Here is a 20,390-nt window from a genome sequence, read left to right as displayed (position 1 = left end):
GTAAAGCTCCCTCTACACTGTCCCCATCAAACACTCCCAGGACAGGTACAGCACGGGGTTAGATACAGAGTAAAACTCCCTCTACACTGTCCCCATCAAACACTCCCAGGACAGGTATAGCACGGGGTTAGAGACAGAGTAAAGCTCCCTCTACACTGTCCCCATCAAACACTCCCAGGACAGGTACAGCACGGGGTTAGATACAGAGTAAAGCTCCCTCTACACTGCCCCCATCAAACACTCCCAGGACAGGTACAGCACGGGGTTAGATACAGAGTAAAGCTCCCTCTACACTGTCCCCATCAAACACTCACAGGATAGGTACAGCAGCGGGTTAGATACAGAGTAAAGCTCTCTCTACACTGTGAAACTATAGATGACTGCAGGAAAGATTTGGGAATGCCGGTGTTGGATAGGGTGAGCACAGTAAGAAGTCTTACAACACCAGGTTAAAGTCCAACAGGTTTGTTTCGAATCACTAGCTTTTGGAGCACTGCTCCTTCCTCAGTTGAATGAAGAGGTGGGTTCCAGAAACATATATGTCGACAAAGTCAATGATGGAAGATGATACTTTGAATGAGAGTCTTTGAAGGTAATTAAGTCTTTACAAGTCCAGACGGAGCAACTGGAGAGAGTGATAATCCCAGGTTAAAGAGGTGTGAATAGTCTCAAGCCAGGAAGTTGGTAGGATTTTGCAAGCCCAGGCCACCTCTTCACTGTGGAACCCACTTCTTCACTCACCTGAGGAAGGTGCAGTGCTCCGAAAGCTAGTGACTCCAAACAAACCTGTTGGACTTTAACCTGGTGTTGTAAGACTTCTTACTGTGCAGGAAAGAGGTACGGAATGCTAGTCAAGTTGTTGTGCTTATTCTCTGGAGATGTTACATTGGAGAAAGGATAAATTAATGTAACCAAAGGATTGAATGTAGCCAATCACAAAGTGGCTCCGTAAACTAACCTGGCTGACAGACTGCGGGGGATATACCAGGCTGACAAACTGAGGGGGGTATCTGCGGTACAGACGTTCCTGCACCTTGCCCTCCAGGCTGACAGACTGACGGGGGTATCTGCAGTACAGACGTCCCTGCACCTTGCCCTCCAGGAAGGGGGTCCATTTCACTGGGTTCCTCATCTTCACCCTCCTCTGCCTCATCGGAGGAGGAAGACGACGAATTTTCCTCAGATGAACTGGCGAAGATAGCTTTGAATATGTCCATGGACGGCCGGCTTGCTTCCTCCTCAGCAGCCACCTACAAGGAAGAAAGAAAATTACCTTTAATATAGCAAAAAAAAATCAAAGCCACAACTGGAACAATTGTTGCTAAACCTATCCAATGCAATTACTCTGGTTTGGTCACACCTAGGGTATTGTGTCCAGTTCTGGTCAGCTCAGGTGTGAGGGACATTGAGAGGGTGCAGGGGAGGATTTACCAGAATGGTCCAGGGATGAAGGATTTTAGGTTGGAGAAGCTGGAGTTGTTCTCCTTGGAGCAAAGGAGATTGAGGGATAGGTGTACAAGATTAATGGATGAGGGAGACAGAGTGATACTGTCCCCATTAGTTGATTGTAAGACGAAGGGACACAGATTTAAGCTTTTGAGTAAAATAACTTTTATGTAGTGAGTGGCAATGACCTGGTGCCTACAAGGGTGGTGGAAGCTGAGTTGATCAATGATTTCAAACGGAAATTGAATGAGACTTGAAGGAAATACATTTTGAGGGCTACAGGAATCGAGTGAGTAATGGGATTGATGAAGTTGCTCCGTAGAGAGCCGGCAGGAACGGCATGGACCAAATGGCCGCCTTTGTGACAAAGTCCATTAACAGACAGCTGGAGTAGAGGTCAATATACTCTTAACCCCTGCCCTCATTCTCTGGATTACATTAAATTACAAATTATTTCCTGCAGGCCATTCGGCCCAACTCGTCCATGCCAGCATTTATGCTCCATACTAGTCTGCTCTCACTGTACCGTCATATTCTTTACTTCCTTTCTCCCTCAGATGGGTATCCAACTTTCACTTAAATGTATCTGTGCCATTTCCTTCAACCCCTCCAGATAGAGTACTCTCACCACTCTCTAGGCAAAGACGTTCCTCCAGAATTCTCACTGAGTGAACATAAGAAGCATCTTAACAACATTCTGGAAACAGCCAAGAGGTTTTGACAAGAGAAGAAAGGAAATGGTGATGTACAAAAATGACATTTGAACTGTGTTAAATCAAATATGGATTTACCACAAGTAAATTTGGAAAGTGAACTTGAGAATGGAACTACGCCGACAAGTGACGAAAAGGACAATTGTACTGTAGGCTTAAATTAAACATTCTTTTTTCAATTGAAAAGTGGAAAACCAGAAGCAAAAGAAAGGCAAAGTTATGATAATGTCACCCTGTACAGATTCTGATGATGCTGTTAAAGCTATTGTCTTCCTTTTGGGTTAAATCATTGTAATTATATATTACAAATGTGTAATTGTGAAGTAAGAAAAGTTTATTTGTATGATGCAATAAGTTATGGGGTTAGATATTTGTGATGTTAGTTTGTGCAAAGTGGATGTAACACCAGTGTGAAGAAATCTTCCCGGTTATGAAGATTTATGAAGATTTATTTCTTTTAAAAGTGGGCGGTCCCAGGAAAAGAGGCCATTTTAATGGATTTATATTTGCATTGTTGAATATTAAAAATAAGGTATGGATCTAAGTGGGTTTAACTTGGTGGTTCTATGTAAGAAAAATTAAACTTCCATGATTCATTTTTAAGATAACAATAGGTAGTTTTTTGAAGAATAAAGGGATTAAGGGTTATGGTGTTCGGGCCGGAAAGTGGAGCTGAGTCCACAAAAGATCAGCCATGATCTCATTGAATGGCGGAGCAGGCTCGAGGGTCCAGATGGCCCACTCCTAGTTCTTATGATTCCTGCTAGACAAAGGTGTTTGCATGTATGGGTGTTTTGGGTCTGTTCAAACGGTGCTTTTATTGCTGAAAAGAGGTAACATCAGTGGGCGGCACAGTGGTTAGCACTGCTGCCTCACGGCACTGAGGATCCGGGTTCGAACCCGGCCCCGGGTCGCTGTCCGTGTGGAGTTTGCACATTCTCCCCGTGTCTGTGTGGGTCTCACCCCCACACAACCCAAAGATGTGCAGGATAGGTGGATTGGCCGCGCTAAATTGCTGCTTAATTGAAAAAAAAGAATTGGGTACTCTAAAAAAAAGTAAATAAAAGCTTGGAGAAGGGAAAAGTCATTGTTTAGCAACTAGGGGCACCTTTAGTGAAGGAATATTTTTGTGACTGTGTTTTAACTGAATTCATAGCCGTGGTTTGTCAGCTTTGCTAGAAGAAATGCCATACCAGAGTAATGGTTAAGAAACAAATGCAGAAATCTAAAGGACAGCAAGTTAAGGAAGTTAGAGAAATGAAGAGAAGTTTCTACGGAAAGTTAAAGGAACAGTGGAAACGAGGACTAGAACAGGATACTGTCCAGTAAAGTCCGAGAGATGAAAAGGACTTGGATCACAAGAGGTCAAAAAGATATCTGAAATAGTTCCAGAGATTGTGGTATCTTATTACAGTTTCAGTCACGTCATTTGAAATTATTGTGTAAATTGGTGGCTGGATCTCAGAGTTTGTGCAAAAGCATTTAAGACAAAGGAAGCCTGAAAGTAGAGGTGGAAAACCTGGAGCTGGATTCCTTTTTAAAACAGTGGAGCATAAGCTTTATGAAAGGATAGTTGGAAAACCCAGAGCTGGAAAACTGCTGATGAAAAGCATTGCTTGAAAGAAGATTTTAAAGCGTGTTTTGTTGGGAGTGGAGTTTGGAAACACTTGTGACAATCATCTGGAGGGAATTTGAGAAGAAATTCATGGAGGTTCGGTTGAGTGGCATCGGTCCTTTGGTTTCAAAGTGGGGTGTTATTTTTGAAAACTGTACACATTTGTGACGCTAAGCGGAGATTAAAGAAGTATCGTATTATAATCAAAATTTTCATGGTTAATATATGTTTTTTTTCTTGTTGTTAAAAACTAGTTAGCAGTCATGTGACTCTGTTCCTCCACGTTTTCTAAAAAAAAAACACGTTATGGTCTTTTGAACCAGACCATTCTGGAGTCACATGTAGCCAGATCGAGTAAGGACGGCAGATTTCCTTCCCTAAAGGACATTAGTGAATCAGATCACCTTCACTGAGAGTAGCTTCATGTTTCATATTTATTAATGGAATTTAAATTCCACCAGCTGCTGTGGTGGGATTTGAACCCATGTTCCCAGAGCGTTAGCTTGGTTCTCTGGATGACTAACCCAGTGACAACACCATCAGGCCAGGCCAGCTGGATTGGCCATGCTAAATTGCCCCTTAATTGGAAAAAAAATAATTGGATACTCGAAATTTATTTAAAAAAGGATTAGAACTCAACCTCTGGGTTGACAGTTTCATATCAGAACCACTGCCATCACCCTGGGAATGCTCTGAATAGGAGTAAAGAAACTGCACTTTGTCCTGGTCTGTTAAAACTTCTTACAGATTAAACAGTTATTTTATATGGAGCCAAGTCACTTATTTCATAGAGAATTACCAAAAATATGTTTCTTTTGTACTCAATTCATCTCAATACAAACACTACAATCATAGATACATAGAAGATAGGAGCAGGAGGAGGCCTTTTGGCCCTTCGAGCCTGCTCCGCCATTCATCACCATCATGGCTGATCATCCAACTCAATAGCCTAATCCTGCTTTCTCCGCATAGCCTTTGATCCCATTCTCCCCAAGTGCTATATCCAGCCGCCTCTTGAATATATTCAACGTTTTAGCATCAACTACTTCCTGTGGTAATGAATTCCACAGGCTCACCACTCTCTGGGTGAAGAAATGTCTCCTCATCTCTGTCCGAAATGGTTTACCCTGAATCCTCAGACTGTGACCTCTGGTTCTGGACACACCCATCATTGGGAACATCTTCCCTGCATCTACCCTGTCTAGTCCCGTTAGAATTTTATAAGTCTCTATGAGATCCCCCTCATTCTTCTGAACTCCAGCAAGAACAATCCCAGCCTAGCCAATCCCCCCTCCCCTCAGCTTTGGCTGTGCTTTTACAGAGTGGAGAGAAAAATAAAAATAAAAAAGTGGGGAGTAGCCCCCCCCCCCCATCCCTTGTGGTTTCCCCACCTTCCCTCCGCCCCCCCGGGTTGCTGCACCTGCATGCTTACCTTCAGCGACTGGTGCACAAGGACACCCAGGTCCCGCTGCACACTCCCCTCTCCCAATTTACACCCACTCAGGTAGTAATCTGCCTTCCTGTTTTTGTTTCCAAAGCGAATAGCCTCACACTTATCCAAATTATACTGCATCTGCCATTGATTTGCCCACTCGCCCAACCTGTCCAGATCCTGCTGTAGGATCCCTGCATCTTCGTCGCAGTTCACCCTCCCACCCAACTTAGTATCGTCTGCAAACTTTGAGATGTTACATTTTGTTCCCTCATCCAAATCATTAATAGAGATTATGCCTGAAATCCAGTTCACTTGCTAATACCGATGGCTGGCCTCTTACCCCTAATCTGACCGACATCCAGGTACTCAAGCCCCACACTGCCTTCCCACCATAGTTTCCTCTTTCATACATCAGGCTCGACTTTTCCGAATAATTCTTTATGCGGCACTTTACAAACAATGCCTGGGAATCTGTATGAACTCCATCTATCACACACCCAAGTCTATAATTCCCATTTGCTCCCAGGAAATTCTGTGAGACTACACAAATGTCAACCACCCCAGGTACCTTCTCTGAAGGGCTGTTTTCTCTGTCCTGTTCGACCACTTTCTCTGGATGTCGTATTGAACTTGTTTCTGCTGCAGTATTAGCAGCATGATCAACAATATCTTTCTCCTTGTCCTCTGCTGACATGTCCCACCTCGACCGTCTTCTGGATTCAGGGGATTTCAGAGCTCCTAATTGAAATAGAGCGTTTATTAAATTTGAAATGAGATTCACGCTTCTGAATATCACACCAACAAAATTCCAGAATTGTCTGTAACATTCACAAAGCATTGCATTCTGTCCGCTTTGGGAACCAGGTCTCTCAGATACTCCACAGGGATTTTGATCTGTTAGTTGCTCAATTCCTCGTGTTTCATTTCCTCTGCTGAAGACGCTTGATTTTGTTGCAGTAATAATCTGTGGTGTTGATTATTGGCTGGTACCTTACAGACATCACGATGGTGCAAAAGCAAACCCTTCACATCAGGTGACTGACTGGAGGAGGAGGCAGCACAACTGATTGCTCAGTGTCATACGCGGTGGCAAGGGGGCGGGCGGGGTCGTAATCCACTAACGCATTCACTGGCTTTGGGAGTGGGAGGGGTAATCCAGGGACAAGGTCACTGGCTGGGGGTGGGGTGGGAGGGGGAATAATCCAGTGACAAGTACAAAGAAAAGTTCAGCACAGGAACAGGCCCTTCGGCCCTCCAAGCCTGCGCCAACCATGATTGTGGGAGGGGGGGGGGGATGATCCAGTGAAACACTCACTAGCTCGGGGGAGGTGTGGTGGCAGGGGATAATCCAGTGCCGTGCTCACTCACTGGGGGGGGGGGGGGGGGGGGGGGAAGAGATAGGAGATAATGCAGTAACACACTCACTGACCTGAGGGAGGAGCGGGGGGAAGGGGGGGTTCCAGTGACATGCCCACTGGCTGGGGAATAATCCAGTCACTTGCTGACTGGCTGGGGGGTCCAGTGATGTGCTCAATAGCTGTTGCATTCACCGGTTAGAGATTAATCCACTCACGGGCTGTGGGGACAATCCAGTGACGCATTCACTGGTTTGGGAGTTAATCCAGCGACGTATTCAGAGGCTTGGTGGGGATCCAGTGAGGAGCTCTCTGGCTATGGGGGATAATTCAGTGATGTGCACATTGGTTGTCATCTAATCCTATGATGCACTCACTGGCTGTGGGGTTAATCCATTCATTGGCTGTGAGGATAATCCAGTGACGCATCCACTGGTCAGGAGATAATCCAGTGACGCGCTCACTGGTTGGGGGATAATCCAGTGACGCACTCACTGGTTGGGAGGTAATCCAGTGACGCGCACACTGGTTGGGGGATAATCCAGTGACGCGCTCACTGGTTGGGGGATAATCCAGTGACGCACTCACTGGTTGGGAGGTAATCCAGTGACGCGCACACTGGTTGGGGGATAATCCAGTGACGCGGTCACTGGGTGGGAGATAATCCAGTGACGCATCCACTGGTTGGGGAATAATCCAGTGACACGCTCACTGGTTGGGAGATAATCCAGTGACACGCTAACTGGTCAGGAGATAATCCAGTGACACGCTCACTGGTTGGGAGATAATCCAGCAACACGCTCACTGGTTGGGAGATAATCCAGTGACACGCTCACTGGTTGGGAGATAATCCAGTGACGCGGTCACTGGTTGGGAGATAATCCAGCAACACGCTCACTGGTTGGGAGATAATCCAGTGACACGCTCACTGGTTGGGAGATAATCCAGTGACGCGGTCACTGGTTGGGAGATAATCCAGTGACGCGGTCACTGGTTGGGAGATAATCCAGTGACACGCTCACTGGTCAGGAGATAATCGAGTGACACGCTCACTGGTTGGGGGATAAGCCAGTGACACGGTCACTGGTTGGGGGATAATCCAGTGACACGGTCACTGGTTGGGAGATCATCCAGTGACACGCTCACTGGTTGGGAGATAATCCAGTGACACGCTCGCTGGTTGGGGGATAATCCAGTGACACGGTCACTGGTTGGGAGATCATCCAGTGACACACTCACTGGTTGGGAGATAATCCAGTGACGCGGTCACTGGTTGGGAGATAATCCAGTGACACGCTCACTGGTCAGGAGATAATTGAGTGACACGCTCACTGGTTGGGGGATAAGCCAGTGACACGCTCGCTGGTTGGGGGATAATCCAGTGACACGCTCGCTGGTTGGGAGATAATCCAGTGACACGCTCGCTGGTTGGGGGATAATCCAGTGACACCCTCATTGGTTGGGAGATAATCCAGTGACACACTCGCTGGTTGGGGGATAATCCAGTGACACGCTCGCTGGTTGGGGGATAATCCAGTGACACCCTCACTGGTTGGGAGATAATCCAGTGACACGCTCGCTGGTTGGGGGATAATCCAGTGACACCCTCACTGGTTGGGAGATAATCCAGTGACACGCTCGCTGGTTGGGGGATAATCCAGTGACACGCTCACTGGTTGGGGGATAATCCAGTGATACGCTCACTGGTTGGGGGATAATCCAGTGACACCCTCACTGGTTGGGAGATAATCCAGTGACACGCTCGCTGGTTTGGGGACAATCCAGTGACACGCTCACTGGTTGGGGGATAATCCAGTGACACCCTCACTGGTTGGGGGATAATCCAGTGACACGCTCACTGGTTGGGGGATAATCCAGTGACACGCTCACTGGTTGGGGGATAATCCAGTGACACGCTCACTGGTTGGGAGATAATCCAGTGACACGCTCACTGGCCGGGAGATAAAATATATTTAAAGTACCCAATTAATTATTTCCAACTAAGGGGCAATTTAGCGTGGCCAATCCACCTACCCTGCACATCTTTGGGTTGTGGGGGTGAAACCCACCCAAACACGGGGAGAATGTGCAAACTCCACACGGACAGTGACCCAGGGCCAGGATCGAACCTGGGACCTCGGCGCTGTGAGGCAGCAGTGCTAACCACTCTGCCACCGTGTTGCCTAACTGGCTAGTAGGTTAATCCACTCACAGGCTGGGGTTTATTTTATAACAGTTGTACTCACTATCGTGTTGTGCACTTTCTCTTTTTGTTTCCATTCCACTTGGTGCGGGAGCCGTGGGGACGGTCAGAAAGTTAAACACTGAATATTTGTCCCGTTTCACTTTGAGGAGTCCAGACTTTGTTGACCTGGAGAATTAGAAATATAACAAATTATAAAACTTGGGAGCAGGTCAAAGCTGACAGAACAGAGAGAGATATCATAAGCAGCAGCTCACCTAGGTCTTTACCAGTTCCAACACCAAGACCCAACATGTAACCCCACTCTTCACAGACACAGCTTTATTTCCACTTTCACCACTCTTGTATTTGTTAAATTTAGACTACCCACTTCCTTTCTTTCAAATTAAGGGGCAATTCAGCGTGGCCAATCCAATATACCCAGAGAGACTGAATGCTGTACACAGTGTATACCCAGAGAGACTGAATCCTGTACAGTGTATACCCAGAGATAGAGACTGAATCCTGTACACAGTGTATACCCAGAGAGACTGAATCCTGTACACAGTGTATACCCAGAGAGACTGAATCCTGTACACAGTGTATACCCAGAGAGACTGAATCCTGTACAGTGTATACCCAGAGAGACTGAATCCTGTACAGTGTATACCCAGAGAGTGAATCCTGTACACAGTGTATACCCAGAGAGAGACTGAATCCTGTACACAGTGTATACCCAGAGAGAGAGAGAGAGAGAGGGAGAGAGTGATTCCTGTACAGTGTATACCCAGAGAGAGAGTGAATCCTGTACACAGTGTATACCCAGAGAGAGAGAGAGAGTGAATCCTGTTCACAGTGTATACCCAGAGAGACTGAATCCTGTACAGTTATACCCAGAGAGAGAGTGAATCCTGTACACAGTGTATACCCAGAGAGAGAGACTGAATCCTCTACACAGTGTATACCCAGAGTGAGAGACTGAATCCTGTACACAGTGTATACCCAGAGAGAGAGAGAGAGAGAAAGAGAGTGAATCGTGTACACAGTGTATACCCAGAGAGAGAGAGAGAGAGAGTGAATCCTGTTCACAGTGTATACCCAGAGAGACTGAATCCTGTACAGTTATACCCAGAGAGAGAGTGAATCCTGTACACAGTGTATACCCAGAGAGAGAGTGAATCCTGTACAGTGTATACCCAGAGAGAGACTGAATCCTGTACACAGTGTATACCCAGAGAGAGAGACTGAATCCTGTACACAGTGTCTACCCAGAGAGAGACTGAATCCTGTACACAGTGTATACCCAGAGTGAGAGACTGAATCCTGTACACAGTGTATACCCAGAGAGAGAGAGAGACTGAATCCTGTACACAGTGTATACCCAGAGTGAGAGAGATTGTATCCTGCAGTTTGCACATACCCTGGGTAGGGATCAGGAACATTGAATCGTTTGCAAAGTAGTTTCTCGGGATGCCACTCGAACTTGTCTCTGGTGAGACTCCCGAACATCTTCATTTTCACCGCAGACTCTTTATCGTTGATGTCAGCCTGTACAGAGTGGAGGGAAAAGGAAAGCAGTCACCATCCAGATCGCTGAGTGGATCAGGATCACCCCAGGGGGACAAGATCACTCTGTACTTGGAGGGGGGCAATGGTTTGAGTGAGTGAGTGGGACAGCGCTGCTGAGTATAACACCAAACAGTGAGCCTGATAGGCTGGTTTTTGGAGCCTATTTTATTGCTGGGCTAATTGTGATCAGGTGACTCTGCAAACATCAAAGGCAAAACTTGTTACTTCCCAGCTTCAGTCTGATACACGGCGATCCCGATCATTCCCAGTCTGATACACGGCGATCCCGATCATTCCCAGTCTGATACTCAGTGATCCCGATCATTCCCAGTCCGATACACGGCGATCCCGATCATTCCCAGTCTGCTATACGGTGATCCCGATCATTCCCAGTCCAATACACGGTGATCCCGATCATTCCCAGTCCGACACACGGTGATCCCGATCATTCCCACTCCGATACACGGTGATCCCGATCATTCCCAGACTGATACACAGTGGTCCCGATCATTCCCAGTCTGATACATGGTGATCCCGATCATTCCCAGTCTGCTACACGGTGATCCCGATCATTCCCAGTCTGATACACAGTGATCCCGATCATTCCCAGTCTGCTACACGGTGATCCCGATCATTCCCAGTCCGATACACGGTGATCCCGATCATTCCCGGTCTGATACATGGTGATATTGGCCATTCCCGGTCTCCATGTCTCAGTGTGGTGGATTTAGTCACATGCACCTGGTAGACTTTGTAGTAAGTTATGCACTTAGGAATAAAATAACATTTGTGAAAGTACAGTTACTACCCCTCAGGAACGAAGGCTTCGTTCGTCATAGGATCATACCGGCATCGACTTTTACAGCAAGAGCCCTTCGCCCCAGTGTGTCTGCACCGGCCATCATCACCTATTTACTCTACTCCTATTTCCATAAGACCATAAGACATAGGAGCGGAAGTAAGGCCATTCGGCCCATCGAGTCCACTACGCCATTCAATCATGGCTGATTTCAACTCCATTTACCCGCTCTCTCTCCATAGCCCTTAATTCCTCGAGAAATCAAGAATTTATCAACTTCTGTCTTAAAGACACTCAACGTCCCGGCCTCCACCGCCCTCTGTGGCAATGAATTCCACAGACCCACCACTCTCTGGCTGAAGAAATTTCTCCTCATCTCTGTTCTAAAGTGACTCCCTTTTATTCTAAGGCTGTGCCCCCGGGTCCTAGTCTCCCCTGCTAATGGAAACAACTTCCCTACATCCACCCTATCTAAGCCATTCATTATCTTGTAAGTTTCTATTAGATCTCCCCTCAACCTCCTAAACTCCAATGAATATAATCCCAGGATCCTCAGACGCTCATCGTATGTGAGGCCTACCATTCCTGGGATCATCCGTGTGAATCTCCGCTGGACCCGCTCCAGTGCCAGTATGTCCTTCCTGAGGTGTGGGGCCCAAAATTGCTCACAGTATTCTAAATGGGGCCTAACTAATGCTTTATAAAGCTTCAGAAGTACATCCCTGCTTTTATATTCCAGGCCTCTTGAGATGAATGACAACATTGCATTTGCTTTCTTAATTACGGACTCAACCTGCAAGTTTACCTTTAGAGAATCCTGGACTAGGACTCCCAAGTCCCTTTGCACTTCAGCATTATGAATTTTGTCACCGTTTAGAAAATAGTCCATGCCTCTATTCTTTTTTCCAAAGTGCAAGACCTCGCACTTGCCCACGTTGAATTTCATCAGCCATTTCTTGGACCACTCTCCTAAACTGTCTAAATCTTTCTGCAGCCTCCCCACCTCCTCCATACTACCTGCCCCGCCAGCTATCTTTGTATCATCGGCAAACTTAGCCAGAATGCCCCCAGTCCCGTCATCTAGATCGTTAATATATAAAGAGAACAGCTGTGGCCCCAACACTGAACCCTGCGGGACACCACTCGTCACCGGTTGCCATTCCGAAAAAGAACCTAACCCTAGCCCAACCCTAACCCTAATTTCCCAGCATTTGGTCCGTAGCCTTGTACGCTGTGGCGTTTCAACTGCTCACCTAAATGCTTCTTCAATGTAGTGAGGGTTCCCGCCTCGACCGCCCTTTCAGGCAGCGAGTTCCAGACTCCCACCCCCCTCTGGGTGAGAAAAGGGTTTCTTCTAAATTTCCAACCCCTTAAATCTGTGCCCCCCCAGTTATGGACCCCCTCCACTGAGGGGGGGGAAGCTTTTCTCAACTACCCTATCTATGTCCCTCATAACCGTACACCCCTCAATCAGGTTCCCCCTCAGCCTTCACTGCTCGAAGGAAAACAACCCCAGCCTCTCTTCATAGCTGAAACTCTCCAGCCCAGGCAACATCCTGGTGAATCTCCTCTGCACCCTGTCCAGTGCCATCACATCCTTCCTATAGTGTGGTGAACTGCACACAGTACTCTAGCTGTGGCCTAACAAGTGTTTTTAACAGCATAGCCTTCCTGTTCTTACATTCTGTGCCTCGGCTAATAAAGTAAGAAGTCTTACAACACCAGGTTAAAGTCATGGATACCACTATTACACGTGAGAACACCACCCACCAGGTACGCGGTACATACTCGTGCGACTCGGCCAACGTTGTCTACCTCATACGCTGCAGGAAAGGATGTCCCGAAGCGTGGTACATTGGCGAGACCATGCAGACGCTGCGACAACGAATGAACGGACATCGCGCAACAATCACCAGGCAGGAATGTTCCCTTCCAGTCGGGGAACACTTCAGCAGTCAAGGGCATTCAGCCTCTGATCTCCGGGTAAGCGTTCTCCAAGGCGGCCTTCAGGAACCGCGACAACGCAGAATCGCCGAGCAGAAACTTATAGCCAAGTTCCGCACACATGAGTGCGGCCTCAACCGGGACCTGGGATTCATGTCGCATTACATTCATCCCCCACCATCTGGCCTGCGAAATCCTACCAACTGTCCTGGCTTGGTACAATTCACATCTCTTTAACCTGGGGTTACCCCATCTCTGGATCTGTAAAGATTTAATCACCTGCTAATGCTCGCATTCCAAGCATTGTTTGGCATCTTTGAATTTGTCTATATATGTATTTCTGGAACAGACCTCTTCATTCACCTGAGGAAGGAGCAGCGCTCCGAAAGCTAGTGACATCGAAACAAACCTGTTGGACTTTAACCTGGTGTTGTAAGACTTCTTACTGTGCTCACCCCAGTTCAACGCCGGCATCTCCGCATCATCGGCTAATAAAGGCAAGCATCCCATATGCCTTTAAAAAAAAAAAATTTAGAGTACCCAATTGATTTTTTCCAATTAAAGGGTAGTTTAGCGTGGCCAATCGACCAAGCCTGCACATCTTTGGGTTGTGGGGGTGAAACCCATGCAAACACTGGGAGAATGTGCAAACTCCACACAGACAGTGACCCGGGGCCGGGATTGAACCTAGGACCTCGACAACACGAGGCAGCAACGCTAACCACCACGCCACCCACCCATATGCCTTCTTAACCACCTGTCCTGCTGCCTTCAGGAATCTTTGGGCATTCACCCCAATGTCCCTCGGGTCCTCTGTACCTCCTAGAGTCCCATCATTCTTCGCGTATACCCTTGCCTTGTTAGTCTCCCCAAAATACATCACCTCTCACTTTTCAGGGTTGAATTCCATTTGCCGCTGTTCTGCCCGTCTGACCAGCCTGTCTATGTCGTCCTGTTATCGAAGGCTTTCCTCCTCGCTATGGGCAGCACGGTAGCCTTGTGGATAGCACAATTGCTTCACAGCTCCAGGGTCCCAGGTTCGATTCCGGCTTGGGTCACTGTCTGTGCGGAGTCTGCACATCCTCCCCGTGTGTGCGTGGGTTTCCTCCGGGTGCTCCGGTTTCCTCCCACAGTCCAAAGACGTGCAGGTTAGGTGGATTGGCCATGATAAATTGCCCTTAGTGTCCAGAATTGCCCTTAGTGTTGGGTGGGGTTATGGGAATGGGGTGGCAGTGTTGACCTTGGGTAGGTGCTCAATCTAAGAGCCGGTGCAGACTCGATGGGCCGAATGGCCTCCTTCTGCACTGTAAATTCTATGATAATCTAATCTATTTACACCACCAATTTCCGTGTCATCTGCAAACTTACTGATCATACCCCCTACATTCACATCTAGATCATTAATGTACACTACAAACAAGGGACCCGGCACTGATCCCTGCGGAACACCACTGGGCACAGGTTTCCAGTCACAAAAACAACCTTGGACCATCACCCTCTGCCTCCTGTCACTCAGCCAGTCACAACATAACGCTTTCTGTAAACTGTTCGCAGTGAACTGTGCAATGGGGCACTTTCTGTTGCAGCCTCTGACCGATGTCCTTCTGGCCAACACTCGATCAGGACAGTCATACCTCCTGCTGCTCAGGCACTTCCACCTTGTCCGTGTCCTCGGAAAACTTGGGGCTTGTAAAACGAGATGCTAGTGAGGCGCTGGTGGGACGATACAGCACAGCTGCACGGCCAAACTCGTACTGCTCCCGGTCTCGCTCCCATTCGGTCATATTGGAGTCCAGGCTACTGGCCAAGGCATCTAGCAGGTTCAGACAATAAAAAAAAGCAAAGTATGAGGACAGGTTGTTTCAACGAGGCTTGTATTCCCTCAAGTAGGAGATTAAAGGATGATCCATGGCTTTGACAGAGGGAGGTCATGCCTAACAAACTTGATTGAATTTTTTGAGGAAGTGTAGATGAGGGTGATGCTGTTGATGTTGTTTATATGGATTTCAGCAAAGGCTTTGACATAAGAACTGGGAGGTGGAGTCGGCAATTCAGCCCCTTGAACCGCTCCAGCTGATCTCCTCTTGGTCTCAACCTCATTCTCCTGCCCGTTCTCCACAACCCTACGACCCCCATTACGAATTAAAAATCTGCCCGTCTCCTCCTTAAATTTACTCAATGTCCCGGCATCCACCGCTCTCTGGGGTAGTGAATTCCACAGATTCACAACCCTTGGAGAGAGGTAATTTCTCCTCAACTCTGTTTTCAATCTGCTAAAATCCCACAGAATACAGTGCAACAGGAAGCCAGTTAGCCCACCGAGTCTGCACCAACCTAGGCCCAATCCCTCGCCCTATCCCCCTAATAGTTGGACACGAAGGGGCAATTTAACATTGGCCAAACCTTCAACCTGCACATCTTAGGACTGTGGGAGGAAACCGGAGCTCCTGGAAGAAACCCACACAGACACGGGGAGAAAGTGCAAACTCCATACAGGCAGTGACCCAAGGGCGGGATCGAACCCGGGTCCCTGGCACTGTGAGGCCTCTCAATCTAGAAATTAAAAATGAAGGGAAAATTGCTTATTGTCACAAGTAGGCTTCAATAAAGTTACTGTGAAAAGCCCCTAGTCGCCACATTCCGGCACCTGTTCGGGGAGGCCCCACACGAGGAAGCATCCGCTCTACGTCTACTTTGTCCATACCTTGAATCATCTTATATATGTATCAATTAGATCTTCTCTCATTCTTCTAAACTCCAGAGAGTATCGGCCTAAACTGCACAATCTCTCTCTATAAGACAAAGCCCTCATCTCTGGAATCAATCTAGTGAACCTCCTCTGAACTGCCTCTAATGCAACTATATCCCCCCTCAAATAACGGGACCCAAACTCCAGGTGCGGTCTCACCAATACCTTGTACAGTTGCAGCAACACTTCCCTATTTTTAGACTCTATCCCTTTAGCTATAAATGCCAAAATTCCATTTGCCTTCCTTATTACCTGCTTTTTAAAAAGTCATTTTACGGGATGTGGGTGTTGCTGTTTAGGCCCAGCATTTATTGCCCATCCCTAGTTACCCTTCAGAAGGTGGTGGGGAGTTGTCTTCTTGAACCGCTGCAGTCCCTGAGGTGTAGGTACACCCACATTGCTGTTAGGGATAGAGTTCCAGGATGTTGCCCCAGTGACAGTGAAGGAACAGCAAATATATTTCCAAGTCGGGATGGTGACTGACTCGGAGGGGAACCTCCAGGTGGTGGGGTTCCCAGGTATCTGCTGCTCTTGTCCTTCTAGATGGTATTGGTTGTGGGTTGGAAGGTGCTGTCTAAGAAACCTTGGTGCAGTGCATCTGGTAGAAAGTACACACGGCTGCTACTGTTCGTCGGTGGTGGAGAATTTGTGTGTTTGTGGAAGGGGGAGCAATCAAATAGGCTGCTTTGTCGCGGATGGTGTTGAGTTTATTGAGTGTTGTTGGAGCTGCACTCGTCCAGGCAAGTGGAGGGTATTCCATTACACTCCTGACTTGTGCCTCGTAGATGGCGGACAGGCTTAGGGGGGGTCAGGAGGTGAGTTACTCGCTGTAGGATTCTGAGCCTCTGACCTGCTCTGCTGGCACAGGGGGTGATTCTCCCAAAACATTTCTAAGTTAACTTGTGGCGGGTTTTTCAGGGAGACTCCCGCCGGTGAGTTCCCAACTGCCATTCAATGACACTTACATAGATACATAGAAGATAGGAGCAGGAGGAGGCCTTTTGGCCCTTCGATCATCCAACTCAATCGCCTAATCCTGCTTTCTCCCCATAGCCTTTGATCCCATTCTCCCCAAGTGCTATATGCAGCCGCCTCTTGAATATATTCAACGTTTTAGCATCAACTACTTCCTGTGGTAATAAATTCCACAGGCTCACCACTCTTTGTGTGAAGAAATGTCTCCTTATCTCTGTCTGAAATGGTTTACCCTGAATCCTCAGGCTGTGACCCCTGGTTCTGGACACACCCATCATTGGTAACATCTTCCCTGCATCTCCCCTGTCTAGTCCTGTTAGAATTTTATAAGTCTCTATGAGATCCCCCCTCATTCTTCTGAACTCCAGCGAGAACAATCCCAGCCTAGTCAATCTCTCCTCATATGACAGTCCCGCCATCCCTGGAATCAGTCTGGTAAACCTTCGCTGCACTCCCTCGAGAGCAAGAACATCCTTCCTCAGAGGTGACCAAAACTGCCCACAATACTCCAGGTGTGGCCTCACCAAGGCCCTGTACAATTGCAGCAACACATCCCTGCTTCTATACTCGAAACCTCTCGCAGTGAAGGCCAACATACCATTAGCCTTCTTTACCGCCTGCTGCACCTGCATGCTTACCTTCAGCGAATGGTGCACAAGGACACCAGGTCCCGCTGCACACTCCCCTCTCCTAACTTACAACCGTTCAGGTAGTAATCTGCCTTTCTGTTTTTGCTTCCAAAGTGAATAACCTCACACTTATCCAAATTATACTGCATCTGCCATTGATTTGCCCACTCGCCCAACCTGTCCAGATCTTGCTGTAGGATCCCTACATCCTTATCACAATTCACCCTCCCACCTAACTTGCTATCATCTACAAACTTTGAGGTGTTACATTTTGTTCCCTCATCCAAATCATTAATATATATTGTGAATAGCTGAGGTCCCAACACCGATCCCTGTGGTACCCCACTGGTTTGCAAAGGACCCGGGCAGCACGGTAGCACAGTGGTTAGCACAGTTGCTTCACAGCTCCAGGGTCCCAGGTTCGATTCCGGCTTGGGTCACTGTCTGTGCGGAGTCTGCACATCCTCCCCGTGTGTGCGTGGGTTTCCTCCGGGTGCTCCGGTATCAGGGGTTATAGGGAGAAGGCAGGAGAATGGGGATGAGAAAATATCAGCCATGATTGAGTGGCAGAGCAGACTCGATGGGTCGAGTGGCCTGATTCTGCTCCTATGTCTAATGGTTAACCTTAAGAGAATTGTGAACACGGACTCTTAAGTTCCTTTGTGATTCAGATTTCTAAAGCCTTTCCCCATTCTTCCTACCAAAGTGCATAACCTCACACTTTTCTACATGGTATTCTATCTGCCACTTCTTTGCCCACTCTCCTAGGCTGTCCAAGTCCTTCTGCAGCCTTGTGCAGGGGACATGAGGAAGAATTTTTTAAGCAGAGGGTGGTGGGTGTTTGGAATTTGCTGCCCGAGTTGGTGGTGGAGGCAGAAACCCTAAACTATTTTAAAAAGAACCTGGATCTGTACCAGCAGGGCTGTGGGCTGGGTGCAGGAAGGTGGGATTAGAAAGGGCACTTGGGTGTCCTCGGGCTGGCATGGACAAGATGGGCCAAATGGATTCTATCTGTGCTGTAACTCTTCGATGATTCTATATCTATTCTTATGGAGGTTATAGTGGAGCACTTAGAAAATCTCAACGCAATCAGGCAGAGTCAACATGGTTTTGTGAAAGGGAAATCATATTTGACTAATTACTTGGAGTTCTTGGAGGAAGTAACAAGCACCGTGGATACAGGAGAACCTTAGGGATTCATAAGACAATTGACAAGGTGCAAAATAAGAGCTCCCAGGGTCGCGGGTACTATATTAGCATCGATAGAGGGTTATTTAACTAACAGTAAATAGAGTAGGTATCAATTGGTCATTTTTGGGTTGGCACGATGTGTGAGGAGTGGAGTGTTGCAGGGACCAGTGCTGGGGCCTCAATTATTTCCAATTTATATTAATGACTTAGATGAAAGGACCAAATGTGTGGTTGCTAAATTTGCAGATGATACAAAGTTAGGTAGGATAGTAGGTTTTGAAGGGTTTATCATAACGACTCTGATAGGCTAAGAGTGGGGGGAAAATTGGCAAATGTGGGAAAATGTTAACTCATCCACTTTGGCGGAAAGAATAGAAAAACAGCAAATTATTTAAATACAGAGAGATTATCCCATGAGGAAAGGTTGGGCAGGCTCGGCCTGTATCCATTGGAGTTTAGAAGAATGAGAGGTGATTTTATGGAAATGTACAAGATCCCCCAGAGGGTTTGACAAGGTGGATGCTACGAGGTTGTTTCCCATGTGGGAGAGACTGAAACCAGGGGACACAGTTTAAAAATAATCTATTTAAGATTGATGGGAAAAGATGTTTACTTGCGAGGGTCATGAATCTTCAGAAGTCTATTCCCCAGAGAGCAGTGGAGACAGGGTCAATGAATATTGGTAAGATTCTTGACTAACAAGGGGGGGGTGAAAGGTTTTCGGGGGTTAGGCAGGAATGTGGGGTTGAGGTTACAATCAGATCAGACATGATTGTGTTGCATGTCGGAGCAGGCTCGAGGGGCGCAGGGGTCTCCTCCCGCTCCTGATTCCTGTTTAAACTATTTCCTCTGGTGGGAATGTGGCGGCATAACAAAGTCGGAGCCAGGCTGTTCCAGGGTAATGGAAATCTGGAGCTCTCTCCCACAAAGAAGCTGTTTGACTGAAGCTGGAGGTCAACTGGAAATTTCTAAACTAAAGACGTACAAAAGCAAAATACCGTGCAAGCTGGAAATCTGAAACAGAAACAGAAAATGCTAGAAATACTCAGCATGTCTGGCAGCATCTGTGGAGAGAAATAATGTCCCAGGTCGGTAACCTGCCATCTGATTTCTGTAGGATGAGGATGTCAGGGTTTCAGAAGCCAACTGCAACAGACAATACAGGAAAGAAAAGACCCTGATCTTGGGTAACTTACTGCTCTGTCCCGACTGGAGCTTTGCCACATATTCCTCATATCTTTTCTGCTTCTCAGGATTCTTCAGGAAGGGTTTAAATTCACTCGAACCTGTGGACCTTCTTCCACTCACTGCTGCAAGCTGTGAAGCCCTGGGTCCCTCAGAGGCCAGGGCCTGGGATTGGCTGGATAGATCCCAGGGAGCAGGAGTTGCAGCCTGCTGCTGCTGCACATCCTTCAGTCTCTCTTTGTCTTTTCCACTCACAAGCTCAAATACTGAGCGGGGACCTGTTGATGCAGAAGGTCACAGTTACTGATCACCTTCAACTCACAGGAAACATCCAGGACATAAAATGACAGAATTACATCAATATCATTTCATCAAGGACAAAAACAACAAAACATTGCATTTATGTGGCACCTTTAATGGTGTAAATCCCCCCCCCCCGCCCAAGGCGGACAATTCTCACCAAAAGTTGACACTGATCCAAATTTGCTGTCCCTTTAAATAAACCAAGAGCTTGCGCAAAGAGAGAGATTTTAATGAATGAGTTAAAGAGGGAGAAAGATTCAGAGAGGTTAAGGGAGGGAATTCCAGAGTTTAGGGTCAAGG

General features: G+C 47.4%; 1 protein-coding gene across 1 annotated transcript in view; it reads right to left on the bottom strand.

Annotated features, from left to right (window-relative positions):
- The window catches only part of gpatch1 (G patch domain containing 1), an 89,626-nt gene that overhangs the window by 27,176 nt on the left and 42,060 nt on the right, over positions 1 to 20,390 (bottom strand). The window contains exons 11-16 of the mRNA XM_072517753.1: positions 19,799 to 20,065; positions 14,693 to 14,871; positions 10,167 to 10,294; positions 8,811 to 8,935; positions 5,778 to 5,947; positions 959 to 1,250 (exon numbers count right to left, since the gene is read on the bottom strand). Coding sequence (XP_072373854.1) covers positions 959 to 1,250; positions 5,778 to 5,947; positions 8,811 to 8,935; positions 10,167 to 10,294; positions 14,693 to 14,871; positions 19,799 to 20,065 — 1,161 coding nt within the window. The remainder of the gene's footprint in view (positions 1 to 958; positions 1,251 to 5,777; positions 5,948 to 8,810; positions 8,936 to 10,166; positions 10,295 to 14,692; positions 14,872 to 19,798; positions 20,066 to 20,390) is intronic.

Source organism: Scyliorhinus torazame, chromosome 10 (assembly GCF_047496885.1).
Source record: "Scyliorhinus torazame isolate Kashiwa2021f chromosome 10, sScyTor2.1, whole genome shotgun sequence".
Classification (NCBI taxonomy): domain Eukaryota; kingdom Metazoa; phylum Chordata; class Chondrichthyes; order Carcharhiniformes; family Scyliorhinidae; genus Scyliorhinus; species Scyliorhinus torazame.
Note: the sequence above shows the minus strand (reverse complement) of the source record. Positions and strands in the feature narration are given on the sequence as shown.